Genomic DNA, 14,252 nt, shown 5'->3' with positions numbered 1-14,252 from the left:
ATTCAGTGAAGACACAATCAGGACACAGGTGTATGTCTTTAAAAGGTAAAGGCGTAAGAAAGAGCACACTGGCTTTTGGATCCTCTAGGAAGGCAAGAGACTAAGATGAGAGATAGCTTAGGCAGGCACAGTGATTTTATTCATTAAAAAGAATGGAGGAGGGACAGGAACCTAGTTCAGTGTTACAGCACTTAACTAATGTACATGGAGCCCCAGGTTTGATCCCCAGCAACCTGGGGGGGGGGAATAACTTGTACAAATAGTGACAAAATATTGACATTCTTTTAAAAAATATCTGAGGGGTGAACATGTGGCTTTACATTACAATGAACATGAAAAATGTCATCAGGGAACTGGAGAGATGACTTAGCAGTTAAGGCACTTGCCTGCAAAGCCAAAGGACCCAGGTTTGATTCCCCAGGACCCACATAAGCCAGATGCACAAGGGGGCACATGCATCTGGCCCTGGCACGCCCATTCTCTCTCTCTCTCTCTCTCTCTCTCTCTCTTCCTCCCTCTCCCCCCCCCCACTGTATCTTTCTCTCTCTCAAACAAATAAATAATAAAATATAAAAAGTCATCAAAAAGTGGTTGTAATTCATCAGAAATTGATTGGCCAAATATTGTGAAATTTATTATGCACATGCCTATATCATCAGTACTTGGGACACAGAGACAGGAGGATCATTAGTTTGAAGCCAGGCTGGGCTACGTACTGAGTTCCAAAGCCAGCATGGGCTACCTAGTGAGACCCTGTCAAAAAATAAATAAATAAAAAGGCAAAAATAAAACAAACATTGTGTATTGAAAAGGCAGACTTTTTTTGTTTAACTATGACTAAACAATGACATTTAAGCTCCCCAGTTCTGAACTAGTAAGCATATATATATATGTATAAATCTTCTGTGACTTTATCTAGTTTTACTAAGAAGGAAATCCTAAAATTGAGTGGTTGAGAATAAGCCTGAGAAATGGAAATAATTTCCTGGTTGATTTTTCTGAAATAAACCAACACTGGATGTTTAGTTTTCCTTGCCAGACATACCACTGACCTCAGAACTCCTACTGAACTAAGAGGGAATCCCCTACTCAGATCTAATCATTAAATGGACATGTGATATATATATGTAACAGTGGTAATAATCATGGCTGCAAGAGAATCCTAATGTTCTCAGCGAAGCAGAGCAACTAGTCCACAAATGTAAGAGAGCCAAGTAGGAGTTAGAAGATGCTACAGAACTCAAGGAAGGAAGAGATTACTTGTGGTTGAGAGACTTAGAGGAAAATCTCAGGAAGATTAGGAACTTGAGATACTGTTGAAAGGAAGCAGAAAAAGAAGAGGCGCCCCTCTACAGTTCTGCCTTCGTAGATCCTCTCTCTTTTCCCCTTTCTCAGACTCCAGAGTCACAAAACTGAAAACTCATTTCTTTGTGCTCTCGGTCTCATCCATCATAAAACATTCACTCAGTTCATCCACAAGCAACTGACAGGCTGACCATCCAAAAGTTTCAACATGCTTTCCAAAGTTCACCCAGACCAAAGCTAGAAAAGTAGACATCTTAGCACATAATAACATTGGAAATATTAACTCATGAGGCTCAGTAAGAGCTCATCCCTATGCGACACAGTTTAATTCATACAAAATTATAAGTAACCGAACTATAAACCCCAAAAGATACTATTCTCAGGAAAAATGGTTGATAGAGAAACTGAAGTGTCTGTTAAGTTGTCCAAAATCATACAACTAGCAAATGGGCAAGTCAGCAACCTGGGTTCTGACACCTTGGTGCTTTGCTGGAGCCACACAGCACCCAAGTCAAGCCAGTACACTGATCTTAAATGGATCCTGAAAACGCAAGTAAAGCTTCAGGTTGTTGGAGGGTCTACTTGGTAAATGCAGGCCATGAGCGGGAAAATAACAGAGTGTCCACTTGAGAAAACAGAAGGCATTTTAAGAGCATGAGCATGCTGAAATGTTGATCAATGGATCAAGTTATGGGATATTTATTGGGCATTTACCATTGCACAGCCATCATACAGAAGTATGCATGTACCAAAGTAGACAGAACAAGGTGCTGGTTCTCTGCTGGCTTACTCCAAAGCTCCTGCTTTAGTGGCCATATAAGGTAAGAGAGGAAAGATTCAACCTGACGGGTTCCTAGGGCACCTTGGACTCAATGGTGGCCTTTAGTAAACTTCAGATGTTTGTAAGCAAAGTTGTTTTTTGGGTTTTTTTTTTTTCCAAGTAAGAATTGCTCTGGTATGACCCTCACCCAGGAAGTTTGCATGTAGGTCCCACAGCTAACTTTAGATGTCATTCCAGGGATTCAAACTTGGTATAGACTAGAGGGTAAAAGAGGTTGTTGGTAGACTTATGTTCACAGCAGTCCACCAGATCTGTTTGCCTTACTCCCTGAAACAGAGCTGTTTTCCAGTTTCCTTTGCTATAGCCATGATAAAAAAAAAAAAAAAAAAGCCTACATAATCCAGGCATGCCTCCTAAACACACACACACACACACACACACACACACACACACACACACACATACCACTCCATGTATTTTCTAAGCTGAGGTCGACAACCTTGAGAATTGTGTGTCACAGGCAACAGAACCACAGGACAACGGGATCCTAGGTCCCTGACACAGGGCAAGGCAAACTTCCTCTCCATCGAAAGTGGAAGCAAGTCGTCACTCTCTCCACTGCATCAGTCCCCAGAGAGTCAGAGAACGTTTGTTAGTGCATTAAACTTTTAACTTAAACAGAGCTGGCCCATCCTACTTGACTATTTTCAAAGTGCAAGTTACTTGGAACAGAGGAATAATTCTCATTCCTCTTGTTAACCATTAAGTGTAAACTATAAATATTTAAACTAATGGCCTCTAGAGATGGCTTAGCAGTTAAGGCGCTTGCCGGTAAAGTCAAAGGACCGGGGTTCAGTTCCCCAGGGCCTACATGAGCCAGATGCACAAGGTGGTGCATGCGTCTGGAGCTCATTTGTAGCAGCTGGAGGCTCTGGTACACACATTCAATCTCTCTCTCTCTCTCTCTCTCTCTCTCTCTCTCTCTCTCTATCTCTCTTTCTCACTTTAAAAAAATATATATATACATATATTATATATATGTACATATATATATAATATTTATAAAGTATTTATACTAAGTAGGTACCAACATGCATTTAAGTAGCTGATGACTCAGGAAGAAGTAGGAATGTGCATATGGTTATATTCCAAGCACTCATGTGTACACTTTGAGATGTGCTTAGTACAAATGCTGAAAGCACAGGTGGACTAGTCCTTGTCCAGGGACACCTGTGCAGATTATGAAGGCCTTGGGCCTCACTGGAGCATTTAGGAAATCGGAGGTAAGTCTTCCTAACTCGCTTGCTGAGGGCTTTCGGTTCAAGAAGGAATCAGCTTCCTCCTGAGTTAAGTGAGAATCAATATCACGTATATTTTTCCATTTCCACGCCTCCCTGATCTGGCTAAAGAGAAATACTGATAGAATTCAAGCTTTTGGAGTTTTTCCAAACAGCACCAGAAGAGGAAGTGCCAGAAATTTCAGAAGAAAGCCTGTTTTCATGCGATTTCCTGCCTGCCTTACATCTCAAGTGCCCAAATAGCTCAGATAACCTTCAGCTGAACTGGACATGGCTTCACAGAGACTGAAGTCAAGACGTGAGCCGTGGCTCAGCCGTTTGGTAGTGGGTTCAAGTTAGGAAACATAATAATAAAGAGACTCAACAAAAAATGCTGGCCCTGCCTTTTCCTGATAGGCAGTGAGCTCTCCTGCCCGGCCCCAGTCTGGTCCACAGCCAAGTCTCTCCTCCAAAGCATCTCTCCAGGTTTGCCTCTGCCTTCCCCTCACTCACTCTTTGACACTGATGAATTTGTCCTACAGTATCTTCCTCGGATGAAACCATTTCCTGATATTATGTTTTTAACACTAAAAAGAATCACTCCAGGGTTGGTCTTGTCCCTTGAATGATGGTGGTTCTACCCAAACTAAACTCAGAGTGACGTCCTCCAGTTGTGGAAATCTTGGAGACAGTCAGAATCCTTCTCCAGTTGGACATCTATCCAGTTAACATTTTGAGGTTGGATCTGTCTTTGGGCATGCCATGCTTCTCATGCCCCTGCCATCAACTTTGATCTGGGACATTCATGTATTCCTGCCACTAAGTTAGAACACGATGCTACTTTTTGCTGATTCCTTCTTTGAAGCCTTGCTTCAAAGACTACACACACTGTTTGCTTTTCTATGTGGAAAAAAAAGTCCTATATAGAAATCACTGTCAAGACAGTTTCTCATCTAACAGACATTATTTCCTCTTTGTTTAGATGTTTGTTTCATCAAAATGTTATCATTTTATGAAACTGCAGAGGCAGTGCCTAGCATCTATTACTCCCGAAATTAACCAAAGAATGTCTCACACACCCTCAAAATAGAGACTCTTTGATCAAAGCCCTAAATTGTCTCTCAGACAAAAAAAAAAAAAAAACTTCACAATGAAGAATTCTCTAGAAAAGTACATAGAAATATACTCCTGAAGCAGTGTTTCTCACTACAGAGATGAAAATACTCAGACAGAATATAAAAATACAAAGCACTCAACCAAATTTAAAAGAACACGATAGTAACAAGTAATAACTTGCAACTTTCTGCAAACAGTTCCTAATTCCTTTCTTTGCAAGGCATAGGATCAAAATTTGAAATATAAGTGACAAGGAGCTTTGAGGAGGGGGCGCACGATTACATAGCACCCCGGAGCATCGCTGTTCAGGTGGGGGGAAGCTGAAAGACACAGGTAAAGCCCATTTTCCCTCCCTCCCTCCCTGGTCCTTCGTTTCCTAAACTGTTGGAGCGGCTGGCTGGCGGGGATGCTAAACTTAAGAAATTCAAAGAAACGCCACCACATAGGTATGGGACTCAACCTGCATTCTTATTTGACAAGCGGAATCCAGTTTTCTTGTAGCAACTTGCAGGAGGCATTGAACTTGGACAAGCACCCACCTTTCTCACACTCCTGTTAACCTCCCCCAAGGGTTCCTGTCTTGACTTGGGACCTGTGGGGGGGTGAGGGGGATTAGGCCATGCAGGTAGATGACTTCCAATAAACCTCAGGGGGACGACGCGAATGACGACGATGGTCCCTCCCTCCCCACACCCACAGCCAGGAGCACACCAGGGAGGCTCAGAAATCCTGCCAGCAGGGAAGGCCAGCCTCGGTCCCCCCAAGCGGGTCCCCTTACCACGTATGCGCCACCGTGAACCTCCGCTGTTTGGGGATGTGGCTGCTCAGGAGCATCCTCCTCAGGAGCCTGGGGGAGTTTCGGGGAGAAATCACCGGGGACAGCTTGGGAGACGTGGATTTCCTCGCCGCCTTGGACTTTTCCTGCTGCAACAGGTTCTCCCTCAAGGACTTCACCAGGTCCTCGTTGAGCCACGGGTTCGGACCGTGCGCATTACCCACTTCAGGGACTGTCAGGGTGTCCGCGCTTGGGGTCTGCTGAGCCATTTTTGTTGCTGTTTAAATTTTTTTTTTTTTTCCTGGTTAACTTTGTACAGTTGGCACCAATCCAGGGCACCAACGTGGTTCCCTTGGCCTCTTTCCAGAGATGCTGGAGTCCCCGGGAAAATGTCCGTGGGGAGGGGAGAAGCAGGTGAGATCCAGCTGCGGTGGTCAGATCTCTCTCTCTCTCTCTCTCTCTCTCTCTCTCTCTCTCTCTCTCTCTCTCTCTCTCTCTCTCTCTCTCTCTCTCTCTCTCTCTCTCTCTCTCTCCCTGGAGACCCGGCTGGGTGTCACACTCTCCCCCGCGGAAGCTTGCTCGCTCCACGTCACTCACCCTCCTCCCCAAAGCCAGGGATCCAGTGCGCAGTAGCTCGGTTTGCACAGCATTGGAACATGGAGCCCCGCCACGGCTGGGGCTGGCGCTCTCTCTCTCCCTCTCTTCCTCTCTCTCTCTCTCTCTCTCCCTCTCTCGGCTTTTGTCAGCGCTACAAAGCAGCCTGGTAAACTATTGGAACTAATGCTCTGCAGCTGCTGCTCCGCGGACTTCTGCTTATGTACATAAAAAAAAAAAAAAAAAGGTCCCCCAGCAGGAGAGAGGGGGTGGAGGCAGCGACAACCATCAGATGCCTGCCTCCTTGCTCGCCTTGACTTTGCCCATTTGCTGATTTCCTGGATCCAGAGGAAAGAAAAACTTTGAACTTGACCTTCCTCTGTCAAGCAAGGGATATTTATCTCCTTACAGTCTATATGCATTTTTAAAAAGAGAGAGAGAGAGAGACAGAGAGAGAGAGAGAGGACACTGCCAAGTCCTTTGTCTGGCTTTGTTTTGTTTTATAATAATAAACAGGCTCTGGCTAAACAAGGAGAGATACTTCCCTGCTTATTAAAGTCAGCCTGATTCACTTTTATGAGACAAATCCGAGAATAACACCTCAAGCAAGGAAACCAAAACCGAGCTTTGGAAATATTAACCGTGGAACACAACACAGGTCACTGTTGGGTTTTTATAGCCCTGTTAACTATACTTCTTTTGAAGGTACCAAGCAAAATCTACTTAGATCTATCAGTGGGGTTTGAGATCTCTTTGTTTGTGAGCTTGGCCCACCCGAAAGGTTATTTTTATGAGCGTAGTTAAAAAACAATTTTAATGTTTCGATTTTATGTATGCATTCAGCCTTCGAGGGGTGAAACAAATCTAGCGTTTCATAATTTCCCCGACAGCTATTTTTAATGTAAGATTTTAATTTGTGATGAATATAGCTTCAGTAAGTTCAGTCACAGGAAATTTAAAATAATCAAATGAAAAGTATCTCCTCACTGGCCAAAAAAAAAAAAAAAAGTAAATACATTGCGACATGTTAAGTCAGTGGTAAAGCCTGTTAAGTCTCACTGAGTGGACACAAGACTTGTGTTGGGAACAAGATGACCCCTGGGTAGGGATGTCCCCAGCGGGCTGCTGGTCCTACCTACAGTTTATCACTGAAATCAGTTCACAGTTCCCAGGATCTCAGATTATTTCTGCACTTTTAAAAAGCACAGTGCCTTGAAGGGGAGCTACAAAATGCACCCAGCCAAAATGAGACCTGAAAAAGCTGAATCAGTGGATTCTGGGAGGTGGAAATTACGATTAGACCCACTTAAGTGTTTCCTGGCTGGAGAGATAGCTCAGCGGTTTAGGGACTTGCTGGCAAAGCCCAAAGGCCCATGTTCCGCACCCCAGTACCCATTGCAGCTCCCGTGGCTGGAGTTTGTCTGAGGTGGCAAGAGGCCCTGGTGCATCCTCTCTCTCTCTCCTTGCAAATAAATAAATAAAAATATTTACAATAAAATGTGTTTTCTATATTGGCTCCTCACCTCACATTCCAAATTCTTGCCTTTAAAATGTTATAGATAACGACAGATACTCAGTTCTGTTGACCAAAGCAAAAGATCAACTACTTGGTTCATCTCTCCAGTCAGGGTATTTGTAGCAATTCACTGGGTTATGTGTGTCGGAATTTAGTCAGAATATGTCATGCAAAGATTTAACTTTGAAACATGAAAGTGTGATTATTCTTATTCAAAAAGAAGTTCTACAAATGCAAGAAGTTTCATCAATCCATAGCCTTAAATGCCAAGGTTCTTTAGTTAAAAAAAAAAAGCATGTCCTTATATATGGTTATATACGCTGTAGAGTATAGCGTATGTACTATATTATTTATGAAATTGATGCATAAGTGGCTACAAATACATATTTCTATAAAGTGGGCCAAGAAACTAAGGAGTTGTACAAAACAGGTACATAGTGCTTGCTTTCAGAGAGCGTGTGTGTGTGTGTGTGTTTATGAGTATATAGGTGCATGTGTGGGTGTTTCATGCACGTGTCAGTCAGAGGACAATAACGGGTGCCATTTCTTGTGCATATCACCTGTCTTTTTACAGACAGGGTCCCTCGTTGGTCTGGAATTGACCAAAAATAGGCTAGACTGGCTGGTCAGCAATTCTCAGGGGTCCTCCAACCTCCTTAGAACCGGATCACAGAGACATGTCTTGCCTTTTACTTAGGTGCTGGGGTATCAGAATCAGATCTTTATGCTGACAAAGTCAAGCATTTTGCCAACTGAGCTATCTAGCCAGCCCTCGGGGGATTTATTTTCAACTTTGCTAAAAGGACTGCGTAATACTTAAAAAAAAATACCAAAACATCTGGAAAGTAATATAGTATATTATAGAAAAATATATTGAAACTCTTGGGCACATGTGATGAGAGAAACGTTAGGAAAAGACTGACAAAGTAGGAGATTGAAAAATTAATAGAAAGTGAGGTAAGAAAAATGTCTGCTCCAGGGTGACTTACTAGAACACGCATAAGCAAAAATAAGCAAATTTTGCTGAAATGAAGAAGGCTTAGCAATCCAGCAGTCATTAATAAAGAAAAAAATCTCCTTTTCAGGTTCAAAAAAATTATATCAGATCATAGAATAAATTGATTAAATGAAACTGCATGCAGATAACTAACATAACAAAAATAAAATTTTAGAAAAATCCCCTACTTCTTAAAGACACAATTCCATTTGCTAAAAACTGTGGTTAGTTGTCCATTGCCAAGAGGCTTATTGAGTGCTCAGTGGCGTTTGAGGAATGGCTTGACGCTGTTCTTACCCTCATAATCTAACAGGACAGAGAGCGAGGGCAACATCAGGACAGAAAAAGGACCCAGACAACCGCCCAGAGGCAGGAGGTATTTAATTGTCTCGTTCTAAGTAGGCAAAAATCGACCTGAAAGGCCAGGTTAAGAAAGATGTATTGCCAACAATGATGTTGGCTTTGTTTCGCAAATTTCATTAAGTTCAGGTCAGCCTTAAATTCTAGTTTTTGTTTTCAGTGACCCTGTACAAGGCACTTAAGAGCAGAATATTAAAAAACCATGGCCTTTTCATAAATGGCATTTCATGTAGTAAGCTCATAGAGACCGGGCATGATATTGATGGCTCCAAAAACCCACTAAGATAGAAGCTACAGCAATATTCTATTAAAATTTCATGCCAGGTGTGGTGGCGCGCGCCTTTAATCCCAGCACTCGGAAGGCAGAGGTAGGAGGATCGCTGTAAATTTGAGGCCAGCCTGAGTTACATAGTGAATCCCAGGTCAGCCTGGGCCTGAGTGAGAAAGAAAAAAAAAAAAAAAACCTTCATTGAGAGCATGGTTAAACAGAGACCACACCTGGACCAATACATTGTGAAAGTCTCCCACTGCTTTGGTAGTTTTTGATTGTAGGTGAAGGGCTGAGATCTGTTTCAAAGGTCCTCATGGGTATTATTAGTTCAATCAATTTCCTAGATACTGGTGTGTGCCTGATTTTCCCAAATGATGTATAACCTAGCATGCTGCTTTTTAGAAATAAACATTCAATTTTGGTTTGAGAATTCTATCCCCACCCCCTTCCCTTGAAACGACTTGTGAAACTCTATTGTGTGGCAGAATCAGGTTTAAAAAAATAATTGCCTTAAGAAACACAAATCATAAAGTTCTAAAGAGAACTGGTAGTTGGAAAGTTTGGAGAAACTGACAAGGTCTTTATAATAATGTTGCTCGTCCAAGAAAAGCAGAGCACAACTTGCCTTTTACATAAAAACTCTTAAAAATTAGGGGCTGGAGAGATGACTCAGCTCTTCAGGTGTTTGCTTCCAAAGCCTAACAACCAGGGTTCAATTCCCCAATCCCCATGTAAAGCCAGATGCACAAAGTAGCACATGCATCTGGAGTTCGTTTTCAGTGATAAGAGGCCCTGTTGTGCCCATTCATTCCCTCTCTCTCTCCTTTTAAATAAATAATTTAAAAAAAAAACAGTTGCAGGGAAGTTATCTGAAAAACACAATGTTGTAGGTGACATCCAAATAAGGACTTAGGTTTTCACAATTGGAAATTTGAAAGTAGGCACATTGTTTTGATAAGGTCACCTATACCTAGAATAGTAGTAGACAACATCTTAACTTCACAACTTCACATAAATTTTCCTAGATACTTTCCTGGTAGGTTCTCTCCCCCACCCCACCCAAAAAAAAATCTTTTTTCAAAATGTTTGCAACCCTTCCCAAATAATTCCAAAATGTTTTGCTTCGTTGCTCATTAATTAGCAATGAACAGAGATGATGAGTTTTCTGCAGGTTAAGGGACAAGGTCAGTGTTCCTGGGTACAGAACAGAGCTGGGTGGTCAGGACTGAAAGAAAACAATGGTGTCAGTTATTTGATGAATGGAGAAATTAAACTGATTTATAGTTGGCCAAAGTAGCATGGCTTGCTTCTCTCGCCTTTGTTTTAACTAGGTAAATATGTGTTGCAGTGAGACAGCCCTGAAATTGCCCATAGGATGTGCTTGGGTGGGTGCGGTGGGTATGAGGGTGAGGATTATGTGCAGAGTGGAAGAGCCTGATTTGAACACAAATCTTGCATTCTCTGTGTGTTTACTCTCCGTCTTACTCGATTTGTCGTTGTCTCACATTCTCCTCTGTGAACTAGGTTGATGACGAGAAGGTAGCTTTTATGGAACAAAAAAAATATTCTTCAAGGACCTAATCTGTTAATACTCGTGGTTTAAAGTGTTATATTTAGGGCTGGAGAGATGGCTCAGCCGTGAAGGCACTTGCCTGCAAAGCCTAAGGACCCATGTTTGATTCTCTGGTTCCCCCGTACCCACATAAGCCAGATGCACAAAGTGGTGCATGCATTTGCAGTGGCCACAGGCCTTGGTGAGCCCATTATGTCCCACCCTCTCCCTCTCTGTCTGTCTCTCTCAAAAATAAACAAAATACTAAAGGATTATATTCAGTAGGTACTATGTGCCAGGAATTTAGCATTTTATTTTGTTTAGTCCTTGCAATAACATTAAGGGAGTCAAATTGATACCACTGTTTTGTAGATGAGACCATAAGGGCCAAACATCAGTATCATACAATGACAAACTTTTGATTTTATTTGGTGGCAGGGCCTCGTCATTTTGACATTACACCACATTGTGTGCAAAGGAAAGCTGACATAATGTTTACATCAGTTACAACCATCTCTATGGAAAATAATTGACCACAAAGTGTCCCGAGTCCTTGTTCCCCTTAACACTAAAGTCTGCCCTTGGCTGCGTTTGCACACCGTGACAAGCCGTGGAGCTTGCCAAGTCATGGTGCTTCCTATGGAGGCAAGGTATTCAAGGAAGGACAGCGGAAAGTGGCATTCCTGAGTTTTTTTTTTTCTCTGTCTCTCAGAGTTTTAATTAAACTCCATAATGGCTTTCCATTTTGACGAATCATTTATTCTAACATTATTTTATATTTTAATTTTCACCATCATCTAGAGTTCATCTCATTATAAATTCTGATGATAAAATTATAACCTCTCTTGGGCTAGAGAGATGGCTTAGCAGTTAAGGCTAAGTGAAGCCTAAGGACCCATGTTCAACTCTTTGGACCCCATGTAAGCCAGATGCACAAGGTGACCCAAGCATGTAAGGTTTCATGTGTACACAAGGTCATGCATGTGTCTGGAGTTTGGTGACAATGTCTGGAGGCCCTGGTGTGCCAATTCTTATTCTCTCTCTCTCTCTCTCTCTCTCTCTCTGACACACACACACACACACACACACACACACACACACCACAAATAGTAACAAAAAGCCAGCCCATTGGAATTGCCTCAAAAAAAAAGCATCTCTATATCTAAAAGAGCCTTCATAACAGAGTTTTAAAATTATGATCATCACTGACTTTCATGAAGCTCTAGGTTAGCTGGCAGAGATTCCTTCAAAGTGAAATACCTAGTTGAAAGAAGATATATGCCGTCTTCCCAACAAAGAGAATGAATGTGACCTATCAAAGTAATACTTGGAGTAAAAGGAATGAGTAGGAGGAAGAGGTGATGACTCAATGCATACAGTGATTTCCAGGAAAGCGTAAGGATAGGGGTTTGATGCCAGTGTCCATGTAAATGCTGGGCGGGTGTGGAAGCACAGCTCTCTAATCCAGGTGCTCAGGAAGGGGAGAGACGGGGAGGGGGGGGGGGAGACCCCAGGTGAGCTAAGTTCTTCTGGCTGTATCAGAGAGCTCCAGGCTCAACTGAAACACCCTGCTTCAGCAAGTGAAGCACAGCGCAAGCTAATGGAGACATCGGAAGTCAAGCTCCGGCCTCCACACGCAAGCATGCACGCAGGGGTACACAAAAGTAAAAACACATACGCACACCTACACACGTACGTGCAAACAGTGCGTGGTGACCAATAAATCCCTAGACAGATGAAGACTTATAAAGAAGAAGCACGGCTTCTGTTAAGAGATGGCAAACAGGGCTGCAGAGATGGCTTAGCGGCTAAGGCACTTGCCTTTGGTTCCCCAAGACCCACGTAAGCCAGACGCACGAGGTGGCACATGCATCTGGAGTTGGTTTGAAGTGGCTGACATGCCCATTCGATCTGCCTCTTCCCCCTGCCTCTCTCTCTCTCCCCCAATAAGTAAATAAAATATGTTTTTTTAAAAAAGACATGGTAAACATGGAAGATTATTCTAGCAGAGGTAGGTAGTTTAGGGAGGTAAGAGATGTTCAAATTTTAGACTATTATAGAAAAAGAAACAGTAAAATGTACTTGGCATATGGGTTAGTAATATACAAAGAGATTTAAAAGAGACCATTGTGATACCAATGCGTGTTATGATATAGAAGAGGGTGGCTCTGAAACCTGATCTCATTCAACATGAGACTGAAGAAATAGAAAGAGGTAAATGAAGCAAAAATTAGAAAGATTTTCTAGTTGCCTATAAGTGCATAGGTAAATCATAAAGAAGTGAGAAACCAATTGGATATTTCTTAGTGTAATCAATTATACATACAACCTAGTCAAGTGGGGTCCTCCCAATAATCAATCAGCAAAGATCTGTTACTGTTTTAAGATGATCTACAATTCACTGAGCAAAATAAATTTATATCTTCATTTATATTCATTACATTTTTACTATGCACTGTTTTCTTGCAATCTAAATTCATCTGATAAAATGATTGAACCTTTTAAAATATTTCTTGGGGCTGGAGCAATGGCTTAGTGGTTAAGGCACTTGCCTGCGAAGCCTGAGGGCCCATGTTCAACTCTCCAAATCCCACGTAAGCCAGACGCACAAAGGCGAGGCAAGTGCAAGCCCACACACACCCACTAGGTAGCGCAAGCATCTGGAGTTCAATTGCAATGGCTAAGGCTCTGGCCAATTCTCTTTCTCTCTCTCTCTTTCTCTCTGTTGTCTCCCACTCTGGCTCTAAAATAAAAAATATTTCTTGTTTTATTAAGTATTAGAGGGCTGGTTAAACTAGTATTTCAACATTTCACTTGAAAAAAAAACTGTGGATTTTAGAATGCAATTTACATCAACAATATTAGAATGGCATGTTTATTCTATTGCTGAAAATAATGACAACATAAACTAAATAAGATGTTTTCCTTTCCTCCCTGAAACATTCATTAAAAAAACCTTTCAATAATAAAACAATTATAACTGCTAATTATGCTTCAAAATGTCCCCTGTAAACATTACTGAACATCAACCAAGGTCATGGATTTTGATGGACCCTAATATATAACATGGTATCACATGTCATTATTTTTCAGTCTAGAATAACCAAACATTTTGCTTTCAATTTGCAGTTTTGTATCACTTGATATTACTTTAAATCTGTAGTTTATCACCCTCCAGCCTGCAGAATTACTGAAATCCACAAGGCAAAAGTGAGTACTACATTACTTAATTTGATCTTCATAAGCACGCCAACATAGAAAAAGTGCTTCGCTCACAAGCTTGAAGAACTGTGTTTGATTCCCAGAACTCATGTAAAAATGCTGGACATGGGGCTGGAGAGATGGCTTAGCGGTTAAGCGCTTGCCTGTGAAGCCTAAGGACCCCGGTTCAAGGCTCGGTTCCCCAGGTCCCACGTTAGCCAGATGCACAAGGGGGCGCACGCGTCTGGAGTTCGTTTGCAGAGGCTGGAAGCCCTGGCACGCCCATTCTCTCTCTCTCCCTCTATCTGTCTTTCTCTCTGTGTCTGTCGCTCTCAAATAAATAAATAAAATTTTTTTTAAAAAAATGCTGGACATGGGGGTGTGCAGTCACAGTGCCGGGGCTGGGGAGGAAGGCAAAGAGGATCTCTAAGAGCAGCCAGCCTAACCTACTTAGTGAGCTTACGGCCAATGACAGACCTTCTCTTAACAGGAAAGGTGCAATCCATT

General features: G+C 42.1%; 1 protein-coding gene across 3 annotated transcripts in view; it reads right to left on the bottom strand.

The window, feature by feature from the left end:
* Pde4d (phosphodiesterase 4D) overlaps window positions 1–14,252 on the bottom strand; it is a 1,345,132-nt gene that overhangs the window by 807,928 nt on the left and 522,952 nt on the right. Inside the window, exon 1 of one of the 3 annotated variants that reach the window (XM_045139034.1) lies at window positions 5,258–5,735. The exons of the other annotated variants lie outside the window; for them this stretch is intronic. Within the exon in view, the coding sequence (XP_044994969.1) occupies window positions 5,258–5,523 (266 nt within the window). The 5' untranslated portion in view covers window positions 5,524–5,735. Of the gene's footprint in view, window positions 1–5,257; window positions 5,736–14,252 lie in introns of those variants that run through there. 3 annotated transcript variants of the gene reach the window in all.

This window comes from Jaculus jaculus, chromosome 20 (assembly GCF_020740685.1).
Source record: "Jaculus jaculus isolate mJacJac1 chromosome 20, mJacJac1.mat.Y.cur, whole genome shotgun sequence".
Taxonomy (NCBI): Eukaryota; Metazoa; Chordata; class Mammalia; order Rodentia; family Dipodidae; genus Jaculus; species Jaculus jaculus.
The sequence above is the reverse complement of the archived record's forward strand: the minus strand, read 5'-3'. Positions and strand labels throughout refer to the sequence as shown.